This window comes from Penicillium cosmopolitanum (genome assembly GCF_028827165.1).
Source record: "Penicillium cosmopolitanum strain IBT 29677 chromosome Unknown utg000011l:1.0-3548175.0:1.0-3550911.0, whole genome shotgun sequence".
NCBI lineage: Eukaryota > Fungi > Ascomycota > Eurotiomycetes > Eurotiales > Aspergillaceae > Penicillium > Penicillium cosmopolitanum.
The window spans coordinates 3,525,552-3,545,570 of NW_026622681.1; the positions used below are offsets into that span (position 1 = coordinate 3,525,552).

Sequence of the window (20,019 nt, forward strand, 5' to 3'; positions counted from 1 at the left end):
GGATATTATGAACTGCCGTTAGCTATAGATGGTTCTAATTACGTGAGCTAAGGGTGCATACAAATAATCCCGTTGCGAGTATTTGTTCCTAAGCGGGGTGGGGCTATGAGATGGCACTAAGGCCGGAACGAAAACCGGATCTTCGTGCGAGTAACCCTCCCGTGGTTGAAAGCTCCGACCAATCAGCCGCTATGTACTTTCCAAGTTTCAAACATTTTTGCTGTCACACTTACATATGTCTGCGTTCACGATTGCAGCCTTTTGTTAGAAAAACAAAAGGGGCGTTCCTTTCATTCAGCTTCACATGCTCGCTCTATATTATGGATCGACCTAAAAGAGACTCCCGAACGCGTCAAGTGGTGGAGCGGTGGCGTGAGCAAGAGCATGAAAACAATTACTTTGGCTTTGATCCTGTTACTCCATTGACGGACAAAAGATACAAGCCGCACCAGGAAACGGGAAATCCTTCAAGACATCAAAAGCAGGATATCGCGTGGCATTCGTCCACAAGCTTATATCCCGAGGAACCGGAATCCCGTGACTTACCAATGAGACTCAACCCGGAGTTCTACCGTCCTGATAGCGCTTTTCATTGCCAAACTGAAGAGAAAGACTGCAACACACCGGACCTTTGGGGATTCGATCCCGCCATTCCTTCCAAACAAGCACCTATCTACTCGGAGAAGAATTGGGCTCAATCTGGGTTTAACGAAGAAAAGCCTGCTGGGAAGACAACGGACAATATGGTAAAAAGATCTCAGATCCCGAGAAAATCTGAAACATTTAAAACGAATCGTGGACATCCGCCTGTGTCGCGCAGCAAACTCAATCACTCACTCTCACCAAATAGGCAGCTTTAACGAAAGCGGGGTTTCAGACATTTGCAATTCGAACGACGCCTTCACAGCATACGTTACCGGATGTTTTCTTTAAAGCCAGCTTGATTTCGCGGCGACGATGTCTCGATGAATAGGAAGAAAGGCACAACAGCAACAACTAAAGTTTTCGTGAAGCATGTGGATAACAGTTTAATGAAATTTGCAAAAAGTTATGTCAAACTCAGCAACGAGAAGCATTTCTGAGGCCTCCATATCGAGACATCCATTTCATGCGATCTACATAGCGAAAATCAAGCTCTAGCTGAAGCGTTGTACTACGATCTGCCATGTCTTTCCACGTAATGTCATCAATTATGCACTAAAACTAGCCGCCGACCACAATAGATCTCCAATAAACCGAGGATTTACTGCAAGGCACGGCAACAGATTTTTGAACCAGTGAAGATGCGTGGATAATGGACGATACACAAAGGTGGTATGATGAAAGGTCAACAACTTGATGCATTGAGAAGAGGGCGAGCCTACATAAAATGGCGGCGTTGATAGCTTGACGCGCACCAGGACCCAACTGTTGCCGAAGAATTTTTCTCTCTGCCTTAATTTTCTTTTCTACAACACCCTGCTTTTGCTCCCCATCTATGCGATATGTCAAATGTGCATTAATCGAAACATACATCGAAATGTAACGCCATTTCGGGTAAAAGGTTGATACTTGCGGGCGTCCGAACTTCATTGGGCCTCACATACCACCCCCCCTTATGATAGCAGATAAACACCTCTGCCGACAGTCCTTCGGCCCATACAACTCGCTTCGTGAACACAATGGATGCACCAGATTGTCCTCCATCGGCGGAGAGACCTACTAAAAGACCGCGTCAGCTCTCCAAATAGCCGGGGGAATGACGCTACCGCCGACCTGCATGGCCTGTTCCGAGAACCTTCGAAGCGTGAAAGTATCGAATTCAAGGTCAGGCTCATTCTAGTGAGAAAGATATAATCTCCTTAACATGTAATAGAATCCTACTGGCGCTGCCGGCCTTCTGACGACTGAGTTCAAGCAGATCTTACGCCTGGGCTCATCTGTCGTGAAGTCAGCTCTCGACCTGCTCGACTTGTTCCTATGTCTTTTGCAATGTTATGTTGTCAAATCTGCCGGGAAAGTCCGACTCGAGAACGAGCGACACCAACTTTGGCTGTCAAACGAGGAACTAGAAGCTGAAAATGGTCTTCTCCTGCAGCGTTGTAATGAGCAGGCGCTGGTACTGTGGGACCGTGGGCGGGCAGCCCACACTGTTCAGGCTGGAGTCATCTCAGCGTTACGGACGTATGACCGGAATTCTGACCAGATGAATTGACCTTGAAGCATCAACAAACATTGATGAATATGCATGAAGGCGACGGTGCTGGATGATCTTCCCTTACGATCAACGGGGATGACCGGTGAGACGTCGATGCAGCCGAGATTTAATTCCCGTTGAGTTTGTGACTATTCATACTTTGCTAAAATAAGATCATTTTGAAGTATCAATCGACCCTTTGAGTAATACAATGTCTGGCTTTGATAAGACGATTAAATTGGCCTATTCGCTCGCTTCTTTTCCAACCCACAAGTTTGTCGATCTAATACCAATGATCCGGTTCTGTTCTCTCCAGCTCCTAGAACTACCGACGTCCGAGAAAATGAATAATTTGGCCCAAATTGGTTCGTAAAGTGCAGTTCACATCACCCATAAACTCATACTTACCGTCATATAGACTGTGTCTCCGATATCGACATCCACGCAGCCTGGCAGGAGTCTTCCAACGTACCCGCTGTACCCCCCTGCCTTGCTACCAACCACAGCCATGCGAGGCAGGCTTCTATAAACTTATCAGATGCCTCCAGCTCTGTTATTTACGGACTATCTTTGGTGGACTGTGTATTTTATCCGAACCACGAAAACCAGCAAAGCTTTCCGTGGACAGGTCCGGATCCTCTGTCTCCGTCTACCAAGGCGGAGGATCTTTTTGTGTGCTTTTCCGCCTTCTTGCTATCAGAGGAAGTCTACTGGGTGGAATTTTGTCTTTCAAGATTTGACTCGCTCAGCGATGAGTTGATCGGCGAGCACATCTTTTTCCTGCCACGAATCAAGACAGCGATGTGGGATCTATCTCGGGTGCGTAAGCAGATTCTCGACATTATCTCCCAAGTATGCTCAGTAGCGCAGACTGCCCGCTTCCAACTGTCCATGTGGCCCCGCTTGGAACCCCTTCCCTACGCTCAGCACTTCATGATGTCACCACAGTCCACTCTGCCTACATTGCCGTGTCTCGATCCGGGGTTTTTCGTCAATAACCTCCTTGGGAATTTCAGGTAGACTTGGGGGCTGCTTATACCAAAAACGAAGTGGAGACTCAGCATTGGAAATACCACGAGTATTCTCAGGCAAGTAGTACGTTGCAGCTACTAGTGCCGAGCTACTCATCTTGCAAAATAACCTCTTTGAATTCTAATACTAAGGTGAAGCCAAATAGTGCCCAGAAAGACCGCCGTGAGCAAATTAGTTGATGGGCTCTATTCTTCAGGACCCTTGTCACTGGGACTCCACATTTCGTGCATCAATGAAACAAAATTCCATTGATTGTCTCTTATGTGGCTGATTTTGGCTTTCCATTTATCAAATACTTCTTTATTTCTCATTCCTTATTTCATTAAATGGGCAGAGAAGTAAATTGGCATCTGATCACCTGTTTATTGCATGCCACTTGTCTGCGTACTGCCTGCGTAGGCTCCACAATATTCCTTGCTAATTGACACAAAAGAGATATCCGAATTCGATGATGAAGCTTGTCACAACCACAAGGCTACCAAGAAGGATATGTCCCATAGCTCTCTGGTACATAATACTGCAATGGGGAAACACGCTTGCGCCATCCAATGTTGCGAAAACGTCCCGAAATACATGGATTTGGTCCCTAATATACCAATCCAAAGACCACGATTATACCAGCTAGGCTACTGTGCTTTACACCTTGCATTTCACCGAAAACAGTGGCCTGGAACTATTAAGACAAAACATTGGAGTTTAGAGTATGTTCGCGCAACACACGCCATTACAAGATGCTCAAACCTTTCCAAAGGAACACGGCTGGCCCTCGAAGTACTCCGTCGCGAATTTGAAAAGAGAATGACCACATGTTTACCAATGCTGATTTGCAGAGTGATTTACTTTTGGAAATTCGAATGCGCTAGGTACCCTTTATCCTCAATGGCGATGGCATATACTCGATTGTTGAACAAACTACACTAAAGACTTGGTGAGGAAGCATTGCGGGCTTTTGTTTCAATTGATTTCCATGATAATTGCAGACCAAGCTGACTAATTAAAAGAAAATATAAACTGCATCCATCAAATAGGGTTGTGGCCTGATGATTCGAGCGTAAAAATCAAAAAATGGGTCTGGATTTGAAGTTTCCTTACAGCAATAATCCACTTGATTATTTGCTTGTCCTTTTCATCAATCTTAACAAATCTTAATGCGTCATTAAGACGCCGGAAAAATATAAACTGCTGGTTACCATAATCCTTTATGACTATATTCAACAGTTGGGACCCAAAGTCTACTTGGAGTTAGCGAATCCACCTGGGTGGGTACTGGCCTAACCTGCCGTAATATCCGTAATTTGGAGCTCTGGTGCTATAGATCTGAGTCTATTGGAGGAGAACGCTGAAGGAGGTTTCAGGTTTCAGCGTGCCGAATGCGTATCCATATAGCACCATTATGTCTGGAACAGGGAAATCAGGTGGCTGATATACCAGCTTCGATAGAATACCTTTGGCGGTATTAAGAAGTGTGTTGTATTTGTTTGCGTAACCTATTCATGCGAAAACTGTCAGACCTGAATTTCTAAGCGCTTTCTTGGTCCGTACACTGCTAATGAATTGTCATACTTTCTTTGCTTGGCCGCTCTGGCTCCTTGGTAGTTGCGGCAGCGTCGTAGCCGGTTTGTGCAGAGCCAATAACTGAAGGTTTTAGTAGCTGTTGCCTACTTTGATGTACAGCCTGTCGACAGTTTTCACCGTGGAGAGTACAGGTGTAGAAGTAGCTTGCTGGCGGGGCTTGATTTACAGCGAGTTGCTCGGATTCGGGGTGATAGAACGATTGTCCTACAACTTCGCGTTAGATTCATGTACCATTCGCAATATACAGTGCTGAGATTTGTAGCTCGTTGCGTCTGACCATTTGCGGAGCCGCTAAAGCAGACACTCCGGCTGTAGGATAATCTGGGAACTGGGCAGACAGGTCCTGAAATATCGATATTAGAGCCATTGACTGTAGGCGGCATAACGAATTGGCTCATGATGACAGATGGGATTCGTGGTATCTTGCCCGGTCTACGAGGAATAACCAGGGGCATTATTTATAATTGGGCCTCTGCAAGTGGAGGGAAGCTAGTCAAGTCAGCAGGACTGCGGGTCAACAGCCCTTGCAGATGGTCTAGCACACAGGCGACAGCCCGAAAATTGTTGTATGAATGGGAATCCATCAAATGTACTGTATGGGTTCGGTCACAGTACGAAACCCCATCGATTGCTGTAAGAATGCTCAGGATCCCCAATGCGCCCTTGGCAATCCTGTGTAGACCAGGAAGACGGACCAACTCAGGACACTAGGCATGTAACATCGTAATACTTTTCAAAACGACCTATAATGGCGCACGGGGCTCACTGTTTTTGGAACACAGCAGATGTAGAGCACTGTTGATGTAGCAAAAATTGGGAAATGGTTACTTTGCATCAGTATAAAATCATTGAATGCGTTCGAATATGCATGTGGCGCTAGCACAAGCGTCGATGGGGATATTGTGGGGCTGAGGGGTGGATCCATCTTTTTGTTAGTACTCCCACTCCTCAGTCAGAAACGAGATCGTACATTTCTGCGCCTCTCCCCGTTCCCCGGCTTCAAAGTGCGCTTTTCAATCAGGTTTGATTCGAGAAATCACGATGTATTGAAATCTCTCTGTAATAATTTGGTACATCTACTCTCTCATGAATCGAATTGCGGGGCTCCGATGATCCTTGCGCTAGTAACGCGTGCCGAATGACCCATCGTGAAGTGAACCTGCCCAATCAGGACGTTTATAGAAATCAACCCTCCCCAACATCTATCGGTCTAGACCTGCAGTTACGAGCACCGCCACCAAGTCGATGAGAGCGTCCATAGTATTCCTGGGAGCTGTTTCAGATGCTGGAAAGTGTTCCGTCGGGGACTCAGCGCACTTAATGTCGGTCGACGTCTACGAGTGCATAGAGCAACTACCCATGCAGATCACGATGACGATCCATGCACATAATGGGTAGTCTCAGTACAAAGATAGATCTATGGCTAGTCCCTTGGCTCATTATTAGGATCGATTGTCAACCTTTCCCAACTTAATATCTATAGCATTGTACGTTTGGACGGGCACAAAGTCACATGCCGTAGCGACAGTAGGCTTGGGGATTATTGTTATTCCGTAATTCATATGCGGTTAGATCAGAGTTTGTATTTTCTTTAATAATTCCCATAGATCCTGTCGGTGGTGTAGGAGTGGGTGGATCGGAACTTGATTACGTACGTAATGTTTAATGTTTGCCAAGCGTTTGGGGAATTTTGTAACGTTGTACTGATCTGTTATTCCTTATATTTGTATGGTACCAGCTAGTTTTGCAATTCAGATTTTCCTTCTCTACCATTCGTCGCATAAGGCTAAGACCCACCGCTCTCCGTGTCCATCGTATTATATTCGGACAATAAGTTTGGCACTGATCAAAAGTTCTAGCTGGCTGTTCGTTGCTTTGCAAGGGCCTAGAACAATTCGGCCTCTGACATGCCCTACCCATAGGACGGACCGACTAATGGCGCGCAAACGTTGTCCCGCCCACTGGAAGTTCTGTAGGACGCACCCCTCAACTGTTGATCTTGCAAACTGATTTGCAACCATCCTGAAGCTCCTCATCTCACCCCGACGAGCCTCCTGTACACCATCTTAATGTAGAGTCGTCTTGTATGTGCTGATCATCTTTTCATTGTATATCTTTACGTTATCTATATTATCCATAACCCTTTTCACTTGAATTAAGCGTGATTGTCTCGCCAATGCAGTCTTCGAATTTAATTCGTCTCCTACTAAGAATTTCATTGTCGTATCTCTCTTAACAAAGAAAAACGTTGGCAAGCCTCGGATTTCTGGGGAATATGATTACGATCTAGTGTATTTCAACCGTGGTCGGAACCGGCATACGCATGGTTCACCCCACGAAACCGTCGAACTACATCATAGGCTTCAGCCGAATTGGGCCCTCTGCTATTCATAAGTGAAGGCCTTCGCTAGACAGGAGATGGCAAAATCGGATCAGAAGATGCTGAGGTACAGTGGAAATATACACATCTCCCCGTGGGAGAACGGAACTTTGCAGAGTAATAGGCAATTGACTAACACTGGTTGTCTTTCTCGACAGGGTTCCTGGTTATTGCGGTATCATCATGACCCGCTTCCTTCCAATACCGTATCTGTAGCTGATAAACGAGTTTCTAGGGAGCCTTACGTGCTATAGCACTCATGTTCAATACCTGCGGGCTAGTACACAGCTGGCAACAACTAATACAACCTGAAGGACGAGTTTCTGCGCTTCCTAAACCAAGTTGGTACTGTGATTTTGTCGTCTTTCAATGCTATATACGCTAATTATTGAATGAATACAGGATCACGGGACTCCAAGCGACTTCACTAGTTCTATTTGCCGGCGCTGATGCTGTGTACCTACTCTTCATGGTCCTTCACTCCGACTCACTCAATGGATACATGGTGACAGCATGTGGTTGGCTCGTCTCGGCAGTAATTTTATTTGTCTTAATAGGTATCGAAGCTCAGAAACATCGGCAAGCTCAAGGTAACGCCCAGCAACACGTAATATATACAGAGAGCTTTTACGCTTGCATCATAGCCGCCGGATTGTACACTCTGACAGCGATTCTGCTCGCAATTTACATAGCTAGCGTGAAAGCCAAGACATTCACTTCGGCAGACAAGCGACTAATTGAATGCACAAGCATCGTCTTCCGCGTCAATGTTTTTATCATTCTTCTTCTCGGTGGAGCCGCTATAGACAGTAGCATTGAAGGCTGGTCATTGATTGACGCTCTGCACTCTACTGACTATACCCTTCTCACCATCGGTGTCGGTGACCTATCTCCCCAAACTCATCTCGGCCGAAGTCTACTAATTCCTTATGCCACTGGCGGGATCATCAGTTTAGGTCTTGTTATAACGTCCATCACTTCTTTCATAAGTCAGATGAGGCACATGAAACTTAGGCACAGAATTAAGAAAGCTCGACAAGAGCTCTTCAGTGCAAGAGCTTCAGGAAACGACCCAGTCGAATTTCATTCCCGAAATGGAAAGAGATTCTAAAGTTGCATACTGTCACGCCCGACTTTTATCGAAGACGAAGGTGGGCGGAACTAGGGCTTTTTCTGGTTGCATGGTTCCGTCTATGGTTTCTTAGCGCCGCCGTTCTTCGTCAACCCGAAAACCAAGACGGTTGGACGTACTTTGTGGCGTTATATTTTACCTTCACCTCCCTCAAGACTATTGGTTACGGAGATTACTACCCTTCGAGCAATTCCAGCTACAGCTTTCTGAGGAGATTCAAAATCTTGCTTCTATGATGAGGGACGAGTCTCTTGAGCATGAAGAAAATATTTGTTGCACTTGGTCGAGGATTATCCCCCTGTTTCATGCAGGAGAGCACGATGCTGCCTGTTCGTCTGAGCGCAAGCCACCTTTTGCCCCTGTGAAGTCCGAACATGAGATGATGACGAAGTTCATGGATCCCCTGAAAGAACTGGAAGACACAAATGCCGAGATTTCGGGGATGCTGATGTTGCTAGTGGAGAAGCTTTGTTTGGATATACGTAATGAGCTGTCTGGGATGATGTGAATGTATGTTTTACTCCGACCAAGAAAGGAAACGAACAGGCGAATTTTAATATTGTTTGATTAAACACTCCAACAATCTGTCCATGGTCTTGTTTTAGCTAATGCCTGGAGAGCGGTCCGTCTGAGGCTACCAGATTCAATAGCGTTCAAGTTTGCCCCTTTTCAAGGCGTTCATAGCTCCTGGTGCGTCGGTCCTACTCGGCGGCCTAGAGACTAATTCGTCCAATATCGAATTGTGAGAAGATCTAGATCTAGGGCCAGTCGCTTAGGTTTGACGAGTGGCCGAAGAGTCTGGGCGTAGCGAAATAACCATCAAAATACTCGCAAAGCGCTACTTTATTCCGGATCTTAAATTAGCATACTGAAGGGGCATCCAGAAAATAACGCAAAGCTCGAGGAGTATGTCTTTGAGATTAACGCTCCAGAACTCGCTAGATACTAGTACTCAGGGTGTACTTAAGGATAGGGGCTGTTGGTGACCACGGGGGATACAGTAGCACGGACTGAATATTGCGTCCCTTCAACTACATGATTTCGGTCAAAATAACGCTTAAAATAGTGTTGAAATAGAAAAATTCACGTGGATAATCTACCGGCACTTAGAGATGTGGTGTAGATCAATTACAGTGGGCATGACTCGAATGCTAGAAACCAGTGCACGCCGCAAAATCATAATATTCTTTTTAATGTGAAAGTGCATAAAATTTCAAGATTTGTTAACATCGCTGCCGGTTTTAAGTGGTGATAAAAACACTAGAAAGTATGCCTTTCGACAATAACCAGAGGTAGCATCATCCAAGGTTAATCAAAAAAAAGGTTGGATACATGAAGGAAATACGGAGGCGGCCACAGCGAATATACATATACACTTATCCTGAGAGTGAAAACACCAGCGCGAGATAGACAGCCATTCCCGGAAACCGACCGTGAGTGAGCAGAACCCGTCACACTTCATTGCTGCTGAATTATATTTGCGATAGTTTGTAGGCAGGATAGTAGTTCCCCGGATCAGTGCTATTCTTCGTGCCATTCCAGCAATATCGCTGGAAACACATCGTGCACCTCTCTGGGACGGCTGTGTCGGTGCGCTCCAGACTTCGACTCAAGATCGCGCAGCCTAGGCAGGTCGGCCAGTCGGGGTCGGCTGTTGCGTTACCCAGCGTGGCGACCTCATATCCGTTCTCAATTATGGCGTCGCGCTCTGTGGTATTATACTGCAGGTCGAACGTTGACACATTTGACTGATAGCTGTATGGCGCGTTTGGGATATAGACAACCAGCGGCACCGAGCCACTGACGTTAGAGCTGTTGCAGCCGAAGAAAGTAGGGTGATTGTTAAGGCCCAGGTTAATGAAAGTGTTCTGGTCCGGCACGGATGGGAATGCGATACCACTGCTGTGGCCCAGGGAGCTCAGACTGCGCTGATACGTGGCGACCATGGCGGTGCCGTTCGGCCACTGCGAACTCGTATCAGCAGACGAATCTAGCGCCAGAATCACATCTATTTTGCGCTGCGGCCGCAGAAGTGGCTCCAGGGGTATATTTTGAAGGTCCTCTCCACCGTCCACTAGGGTTAAGACGGTAGAACTGGAGTATTGGGACTGGCTTGTGTATAGATAAAAGGGGTTCGGTTCGTAAACGGCCACATCTTGGTTGGCCTCTCCAATCGAGCTCAGGATCCGATTGACGGAATTCTTCATTGCTTTCGATGCCTCAGTATTGTTGACCATTAAGAATGCTTGGTTGAAGAGCGATGACGACGTCCCCATGATGAACCCGGCGTTGTCGAATCCGCGAACGCACTGTTGGTCTGTGGGAAGCGCCCCGGCAGAGAAGTTTGACGCGAGAAACTCCAAGGGCACGAATGCCTCTAGGGGAGGATTGAAGGAGCCGAATTCCCACGGATTGAACTCGAACAATGTCGTATTTGCAGGAACGAGGATTTGTCCAGGAGCTCTACCGTCCGCTACGACAACAGGCATGGGCATACCTCCGCTCTGGAAATCTCTACTCAGAGCAATGGATGACCAGGTATAACCGACACCGCCTTTGGTGGCATTGATAAGTTGGTATGCGAGCGCCCGACCCCTAATGGCCCCATTAGCACTATCGTCCGAAGTTTAGGCGTTGCAAAGTGCCCGGGCTTACCAGTAATCCGTTATGGAAGAATTATAGCTAGCGCTGTATTTTCCGGTCACCGCATCCTGTATCTGTGAGAAGTACTCGGACGTCCTGACGGCGAAGAGCTCACTCTGCGTTGGGCCGACAAAAATGGAATCTTGGAACAGCCACACCGTTCCACTGTCACGCAGGGACGTTACGTCCGTAAAATTGTTTAAATAGATGCTCCCTACCAGCCAACTGCCGCCGCTGAGCCCAGTGAGGTAAGTCGCCGACTGTAGGACACCTCCTAGATGGCCCGGAAGACTGGAGTTAACCGTTCGAGAGTCAAAGGCCTGTAGGGCGCCTCCGCCATTCATCAATGCTCGGTAACCACCGCCTGATGCGGCAAGGCCAATATTTGGGAGCCCAGATGTATTGGCCGCATGCTTCTTAATGTATGAAGTCGCGTTAAAGGAGCCCAAGTCCAGTCGGCCCAGGAACTGCATCATCGCATCCACAGTAACATTTCGTCGTTGTTCCAGCCATGCAGTTTCGTCCTTCGACAACGTCGACCCATTGCGAATAGATGGTCTCATCTACAGAACAAGCTTCGCTCTGGGGGGTGTATCCATCAGGCGCATTGGGAATTGCTCGCCTGCAAAACAATGAAGAACTCGTGGCTAGCGAGTCTCGTTGCGGGTTTGCAATTCTTCCTCGCAAGATACTCCGTTCGTTGGGATAAACTTGGGCGGGTGGGTGGCTGTACACCCCTAACCATGTAATAACTATAGGGAGCAGCTTGAATGCCTTTAGAAGATTCATTCCAATTAATTAATGACAAATTGCAAGCTTTGGTTTTGAACTGTGCGGAATAAAAAAAAAAAAAAGGAGAAAAGTACTGACAGCTACGTAATTAAAGTGACCCACTGCCACAAGGTTTGTACGTGTCGGACCCGACGGATAGCCGATTCAATAGGTTCTATGATGGGCAAATGCAAGGTGTGGTAATGATGAGAACCTGGACCGGGCCATGGACCAACGTCCCAAGGTTTGACACTGCACGGTACTGCGAGTCATCCCACACCACCTGATCGAGCCCGGTCTCCTAATGCATCAAAAGGCGTGGATGCTGGGTACCCGTAATTTCCGCCGTCTCTGCAGTCACAATATCCCATCCTAAGCCATATCTACTATTACAGTCCCACTGGCACAGATATAATCCGCTCCTTCTAAGAAGCATCTAGCTATCGCAAGCCCTTGGATCTTCGCAGACACCTTACCAAGATGGTATTCCGATTACCTCCTATCTGCAAGCTCAGAGTGTGAAATTCGAACATAATATTAAGGTCCTTGATGTGATGATGAATTCTGAGAGTGACCCGATGCTGGCATCCGGCCTTAAGATCTTGCAGAGTGGCGCGGAAATCGTTGTCAATATCTGCCCCAAAGATATCCTGATCATCACACTCGGATCTATCTTCGCGGGCTCCACATTGGGCGCGAATTGCTCTCCTCCGGCACCGGTTCCCGATGTCGAGGAGTTGAAGCTCGACGACTCGTGGGGCCTATGGTGTAAGCTCTCGCAGGAACATCCGGAATTCGTAGATTTGTCACCCTTTTGCGCGCGCATCGCTGAGTCGACCAATGAGTGCTTCCTTGTGATGCTGAATGGCTGGGAATTCTTTGAGCGTTTTGCATGCCTGGTGCACTCTCTACCTAGCACGGGTACGCTAGTGAGTTTCAAGGACAACAACTGGCGGTTGAGCCTAAATGTACCACGGCAGCAGCATTTCGACGACCAACCGAAAGTGCCCCACCGATATGGGGCTATGCGCTGTCCCCATCGCGGGAGGGAAACTTCATCCGCAAACCTATGAGCAATTGTACCGGAGAAGAGGTTCTGATGGAAGTGCTCCAGCAGATGCAGTTCCCTCTTGGGCTCGATACTTGAGCACTCCGTCACAGTGACTAGCTTGATGCCACTCGCGACAGCGCAGTACCTAAAGCGAGACGAAGGCGACCGCCCAAGTACGATTCCCGACAACGTGCAAAATATGGCGCTCATCGTCCAATTTGTGGGCCTCCCTGACGATACCGTGTTTTCTATGGAGTACAACGTCCGCGGCGCACAAACGGCTGCATATCACTTGATGGGCCTGGATAAGAAGCCGAAAGCACACAAAGGCTACTGGGACAGCTTTTGGACGATTTTACTCTGATTTAAATTCAAGTATTCTGATTGGCTTGTTCTTTTGATCTACCCTAAGCTTGGAGATAGCGTGCTCCGTACTGAGATGCGCGAGTTTCTCAGCACGCAGAACGACAGAGGATAATATGGTTTTTCTCGAGAAGAGAGACTGAAATCCACTTCGGTTCCTTTGGTGGTTTCGAATTACAGAAAAAACGGGCAATGTGCAGGTTGGACATCACTGATCCTCTCTGGTCCTCATCGCTACTTTGTAAAGTCGAATATTAATTTATTCCGAAAGGCACACCAAAGGCACACCAAAATATGCACTTTCCGGAGAATATATAGGAGATTGGTAGCCAGAATTGCGACCGCAGTCTACTATTTGCAGTATGAGATCGACAAATGCAGAACCAGAGAACCATGAACCATTGCTCTTCAGGACAAGGATTTCGAGAACATATCGATAATCAGGCTATTGGAGCTTAACGACTAGAGATACAACCTTTTTCCCAAACCCACGTTTGCCGAGCTCTAGCAGTGCCTAGTTAGCCCCCCCCCCCCCCCACCTTGTGACGAGGGTGCGCCGCCCCAGTAGAACAATTTTCACCGGTAGAACTGTTGTGATATGAGGCTGGTGCAGATCAGGAACCAAGCCGAACCATCGGAATTAATGCCGAAATATCTATATTCCAATCAACTTGTTCTTCTCGTGTATATGTATAGCCTAATGTTTCCCTCTGAACAAGAATATAATCCATACCTGTGAACTACAACAGGTTGAACATACTGTAGCGCCTTACGGCTGTGGTACCATGCTAACAGATGAAGCTTATCACCAAAGAGCACGCGACGACTTGAGTCACGTAGAAGAGTCTTTGGTGATATGCTGTATCTGTTGGCACGGTACACAGCCAAAAGGTAATGCCGCTCTGGTATCCTCAACTGATATGTGTATTATATATACGTATCCCCAGACCCACACTGTTGCGTACAGTGTTGGCGGTAAAATAGGAAACATTCTATCGGAGTATCAGCGATAAAAAGCCTGGCTCTTCTGATCCTTTTCCTGTATCATTTTGTGTCGGCATGATCAGATAAAAGACACTTGTCGAGCAGAAAATGCTGATCTAGCTGGGTACTTGCCCGGAAGAACGGTGGATATGATATTCTGACAAGACGGTGGCTATAGTGGAGCAAAAACCGCCCAGCGGCAAGCCCCCCCTGCGTGGTCTAGTGGAACTTTCGCATTCTCTTTTCAATAACGCCCGGGTTCGATTCCGGCAGGGTACATTCAGTTGAACTTTCATGCGGTCCGCCCGAAATCACGGCCCGCTTTGGTTTTTCCGATTCATTTCCCGAGTATTCGCTCTGCGGATTAATTGTGCTCATCTCAAACGAGAATCGTGAAACCTCTTTCCCGGAGTCGATTGGGTATGTCGGCCAAAGTCAGTAGCCGTATTGGAAATTGATGGTGATCGCGGACCTGCCGCACCAGACGCATGCAACGGAGGGCACAACGCAGTGATTGCACTGACGCGTCACAGCGCGTCGTGTACATTGACACGCCCACAAAAAGAAACTTGAGCGGCTACGTCAATAAGCAGGCCTTCTCCGTCTTGCATCAAAAACTGGTCATATACCTCTTGAATCGGTAATAAAAATTTGTGGCCGCCGAAACAACCGGCTGGCCGTGTGCTTTGCGAGGCTGCTTCTGCCGGCGAGTCCGTGGCGTTCGGTGGTAACACCGAGAAGGGGGAGCATCCGATCGGCTCGCGGCCGCATTTGGGAGGAAACAGTCATCTTCATCATAGCGGCCTGACAACATGGTTAGTTGGCCTACAAACTATCTTAATGATGACAACGTCCATACTAGCTTCGTTCATAAAGCAGGCTATGGTGGCAGCTTTGAATCGCCGTCTGCATTGGGACAGGGCCGAAGCAATTTGCCGTTGGATACATTCGATCTAGCACCAATTATCAACAGCTGGCGCAAGATGGGTGTTCGCAACTTACCTTGCTCGCAGCCTAGATGAGATTTCCATTACAAGCTACAAACAGCATCTCGATCGGACTCTTGGGAACGGCCGAACCAGGGCTATGCTTCACTGCCTATGTCAGCATGATTTCCGGTGAATGAGGGTGGTACAGACTTGCCGGCAATATAGTCTGGCATCAGCATAGGCAAACTAGAGACGATCTAGCAGGCGTCAGCTCGATCACACGTCAGAGGGCCCGGGATCACTCTGTACTGCGGGGAATGGATGTGGGCAATATCTGCCAATGAATAGCTGTTTCGTCTTTGCTGTTCGTGTGACAGGTAAGTCTTCAACCGTATCAGGACAAAGTACCACTGTAGGAGAGATTCATGGTATTTGGTCTAGGGTAAACTAGTAGCTGACCTGAAAGCGACTGCTCTCACGGCGAGAGATCTGGGGTAGATCCAGTGCTGCAGCCTGGCTTGTCGCTTGCTCAGCTACAACCAGGCTTGACAGAGCTATCCCTCAGACTGTGGCCAGAAGCTCAATTCCTTACTGGTTGATACTATCCTCGGAGAGACCATGGTCTTACTCGGTGGCCGTCGATGCTAGGCTTCTCTTTGTTGTCGCCGAGACTGCGATAGCTCAGTCGGGCTAGCATGGGACCGGATCACGCCGTCGTCGAGGCTTCGAATCAGATATGGGACAAGAGGTGCAGGGCTGTCGGGATATGGAAGCTAATATAGTGACAGTTTAACCTTTGGTCAGACAGGATAAAGCTGGGAGAGATAAAAAACATGTTGAAACTCTACCATATGGCTAATCAAAGGGCAGTGAACCTTCCTAGATTTGTTCCGTCAACGTGAGCGAAATGGACGTTTCAAGCAGGTGTCCTGGAACAGCGAAATAGAAACGCACTGGGATTCATTGGTTCGGCCCGACGTGCATCCTTAGTTTTGAGGACAATTGGGAAGTACGGCTCGGTCGTGGCGAGTGCCATCTTGAAATTTGTCCTATGACTAGAAAGATGCATCAGCGATCGTTTCCGATGGACAGAGAGCACGACAACATCAAACCTCAAGTAAATAACATCTGCACTGAGATCCAAAATGCAGCACCGGCCGTGGGAATAGGCAGAGGCAACGCACCAGGGTGACTTAAAGGAGATCGAGCGGCTCGTGGTCGAATGTTGCCTTCTTATACGGGGAGTCGTTAGCACAGGACGAATACTCTCCATATTGCCGCTCATAAAAAACTTACGTTGTTGGCTATTGTTGTTCGCTGCATTTTGGCAAGGTCGAAGCGGCTGTGTAAGGGACGACTTCGATCTATCATTAATCATCAGTAGGCAGCTTATGAAGGCAATTCATAACTCACCGTGCGTGCAGCTTCGATCATTTTGAGGTCATCCAAGGTACGTCAAATGGTTTCCTAGAGGGATAGTAGAGGAGGACTGATCTTGAACATATTCCATGTCAGCATGATTTCAAATGACGGGGCAGCTACACTCACTTGCTGTTTGAAGACTTCAGCATCGAACAATGAGAGGCTAGTGCGATGCAAAAGGCCACTTTAATTATAAGTGCATGACTTTGAGGTCAGTCCATACCGAAGTGTTGCTGGCCAAGACGAAAAGCGATCGATATTTCTGACCCAGAGTGACAAAGGAATGCTTGCGAATGACTGTTCTGCTGTTCTGCTGGCAAGAGATCGGGTATTTATAGCATTGCAGCGAGTCATTCTGCTTGTGTCGACGCAACGATCGCTGTGAATTGTGAGGGCACAAACACAGACGACCCTTCAATTGCAGCTGGTTCAACATTTCATCATTGATTTAATGCAGCACTCGGAGGCATTGTATTTTTCTTTCTGGTGATCCAGTTTATAAAAAACCTTTTCTCACTGTTGGCACTGTTTACACAGTCGTGGGGATGCCACAGAAAAGCATCGATGACGTGTTTAATCATTAACCATTATGAACCGGTACCTTATTGCGACTGACAGGGCGGCAACAGATCATGCCATTTGATTCCACTCACCGATGATGAGAGCATTCTTTTACTCAAAGAATACCCCATCAAAATTAGAGAAACATCAAGCCATGTTGCGCTGCCTGATCCTATTTTATGCACAAGAAAAGATAGACGTTGTACAACTTACAGTGCGGCGGGCTCCTGATCTGTGCGGCCCCCGTATGTATCACAACAGAGTCCCTTGTTCTCCCGTCTGCTCTTGCCAGCTCTCCTTTTCTTACATTTTCAGAAGACCTGGATGTTTGAAAATGACACCAGCACAGCGCCTATGGAATTGCAGCTTGAATCGGTCGTGGCATTGTAATAATCTGAAGTCACATCCCATGGCTCCGTGTCAGGCTTTCGACGGAGATCGAAGTAGGCGGGCTGATCTTATAGGATCGCAGATCTCCACGGTATGTCTTCGGATTGCCCCCCCTGAATATACAATTATCATTTGGTAAATGCAAATTTCGCTCACACGGGAGAGTTATAACCAAGATTTAAAGCCAATTCACCCTCCTTCTCCACTTCCAGGCCCTCGCCATTAGGACCAACGGTATGATTAATTCAGCGATGACAATTCGGATTGGCTGATATTTTGGAATTATAACCCAGCTTGATTCAAAGGGTGTATATAGAACCCTTCATTGCACATCACGAAACGGACTGATTGTACACTGCCCACATGGTGCAAACGATAAGCTGGACTTTGATATCGTTAGCTCTCCCATCACGTAGGCTCAAAGCTTCGAAAAAATACCCCAAGGGCAATCACCCATAGCCTCGAAATTGCGTCAAGAATAGCAGCCCCTAGCAATAGAAGGCTCACGCTTGATAGATGATGCAGCCTTTTCCGGCCCTGTGTGGCGCCTTTGGTTAACCACAAGTACCATGCGATCTCACAAAGGTAATACAAAAAAAGCAGGAAGAGAGTGATGCAGTGAATTATCTGTAGCATAAATGCCCCCAAAATGTCACTAATATCTTTGAGACCGCAGAGGCCAAAGCATAAACTCGGAGTGTGATACGTGTTGATCGTTTTGTGAATGGATTTTTGAGCTGCTGAAAACCGATGCGGAGAAACTGAGCCAGTATTAGCTTAGAACTAGCCTTTTTACTAATCTGAGGCGCACAGTTTGTGTGTACGGAATTATTGAAAGAATCCCAAGAAAGATTTGGATCCACATCGATGGCTTCTTGCTCCTGAAAAGCCCTGTCAAAACGGCGGGCAAAAAAAGATAAGACGTACATTGCCAAGTCCATCTTAGGAAATGGCCAATCACCTTGGACGACCCACAGAAAGAATAACCTGGTAATCAAAGCAAAGAAGAGTAATGTGAAAAGCATTGGCAGTTCGAAAGCAACGACAAAAGCCATAGATGTGCTACGGTGGTAAAAAGCCGCAGATGGCAAAATTTAGGTTATTAAATACGGTGGCGCTACATTTAATGCAGGAAGGTTTGTATCACTTGAAAAAATGATAATAGACGCACAGCCAGCGCTGTCATCTTCATGATATCCCTGGCTACTGTAGATATGATTCTGATGTATGCAATTGTTCCAGAGACTCAAGGCTGCCGGAACTCGCGGTCCAGGATGCATTAGAGCCCGCCATGGAAATCAGCAAATCGTCAATGCTGGTATCGGAATTTGAGATGAGCTCCGACATATCTGTGTCAGCGTCGAGCACTGCTGAGGTACTTGGTATTATACTCAGAGAAGACGGAGTTTCTTCTGAATCCTGAGTTCGTGTGTCGTCGTGTATATTGCCATACCTAGACAAATTGGGTGAATCCATCCACTTGCAAAACTCCCGATCATTCAAGGCTTGCACTTCTTGCTGAGGCGCCATTGCATTCTCTTCGGGAGAGTCTCGAAGCCATGGAAAATTCGGATCGCGGGAGGTTTGAAATGATCCAAACGTCGCAGGGATGCCGCTCAGGTCGAGGTCATTAGCTGGAGCTATGCGACCAATACAGCTGCTGAAGAACTGAAATGCCCGTCGAGCGGCCTCTGAAGTCCTTCCCAGACAATGCAGCCAAGAAAGACCTTTCTTCGTCCTCGTCCAAACCAGGTCTGACGATTCAACAGAAACTGTCCTTTCACCTGACCTCGTCGGTATTGGACCAATTGAAATATCGAGAAGTAATATTACAGTCGCCTGAGTAAGAACATGTAATAGATCCCACCACTGCAGGATTTCATAACACCAAACCAGGTCTGGCTGATCTGGTAGAAGTGCCATGATAGCCAGGGACGCACGGAGACAGATGAGAGCAGCTGTATTGGCAAACTGGGAACGAGAAGGCTGTGAGCCGCTTTTATTTCCAAATGCATGGCTGTTGAGGCAAGGTCGATTAAGCACGATGCGGGCGCTGTAGTAATTCAAGGCGAGGGAAATTTGAAAGGGGGAGCTGATTCTCAGTTGTGGATTACCTTGATTGTCTTGGAAACTGAACGAAGGATGTAAAGTCGATTTCCAGTAATCCACCTTTTTGCTATAAAATTCTATACGGCCTTCGACTCGCGCTCGGCCTGCCCGGGAACTGTCGATCGCATATACTTCACTAGCGATGGTATGGGCGATCAATGACAGGTCTACCATATAGAAAAAATAGAGGGATGTGCTGGGAGTTAGCGACTGCAAAAGATCTCTCTGAGAATCCATCTGCTTCTTTCCCAACTCTATGGTCCATCGGTGTGCGTTGGGTGGTGGGTGGATGTCCGGTCCTGCAGATCCCAGACCTGGCCCGAGAAGTGGCGGAGGTGTGGAGCAGAAAGCACTTCCGAGGCAGGAAACTCTCCCGGTCATGACAAAAAGAACATTCTCCAGGCGAAAAATCGACCACCACAGTAGCTTGCGAGCTTCGTCTGATTTCAAATCGTGCTCGCTTGGCTTTTGCTGAAGATTGATCCCTAGCGCGATAGCCGA

The 20,019-nt window shown here is 47.4% G+C and overlaps 4 protein-coding genes across 4 annotated transcripts; 3 read left to right on the forward strand and 1 right to left on the reverse strand.

The window, feature by feature from the left end:
• Positions 1-320: 320 nt before the first annotated feature.
• Positions 321-973, forward strand: N7509_012762 (uncharacterized protein; the record flags this gene model as incomplete). The annotated part of the gene is made up of 2 exons (XM_056637399.1): positions 321-746; positions 851-973. 2 exons carry the CDS (start codon positions 321-323, stop codon positions 971-973), a joined length of 549 nt encoding a protein of 182 aa, XP_056483429.1.
• Positions 974-9,767: 8,794 nt separating this feature from the next.
• plb2 (lysophospholipase Plb2) lies at positions 9,768-11,501 on the reverse strand (the record flags this gene model as incomplete). Its single annotated transcript, XM_056637400.1, has 2 exons — positions 9,768-10,890; positions 10,951-11,501. The coding sequence occupies 2 exons, from the start codon at positions 11,499-11,501 to the stop codon at positions 9,768-9,770; spliced, it is 1,674 nt and encodes a 557-aa protein (XP_056483430.1).
• Positions 11,502-12,266: 765 nt separating this feature from the next.
• Positions 12,267-12,782, forward strand: N7509_012764 (uncharacterized protein; the record flags this gene model as incomplete). The annotated part of the gene is made up of 1 exon (XM_056637401.1): positions 12,267-12,782. One exon carries the CDS (start codon positions 12,267-12,269, stop codon positions 12,780-12,782), a length of 516 nt encoding a protein of 171 aa, XP_056483431.1.
• A 99-nt stretch (positions 12,783-12,881) lies between these two features.
• N7509_012765 (67 kDa myosin-cross-reactive antigen family protein) lies at positions 12,882-13,124 on the forward strand (the record flags this gene model as incomplete). Its single annotated transcript, XM_056637402.1, has 1 exon — positions 12,882-13,124. The coding sequence occupies one exon, from the start codon at positions 12,882-12,884 to the stop codon at positions 13,122-13,124; it is 243 nt and encodes an 80-aa protein (XP_056483432.1).
• Positions 13,125-20,019: the final 6,895 nt, after the last annotated feature.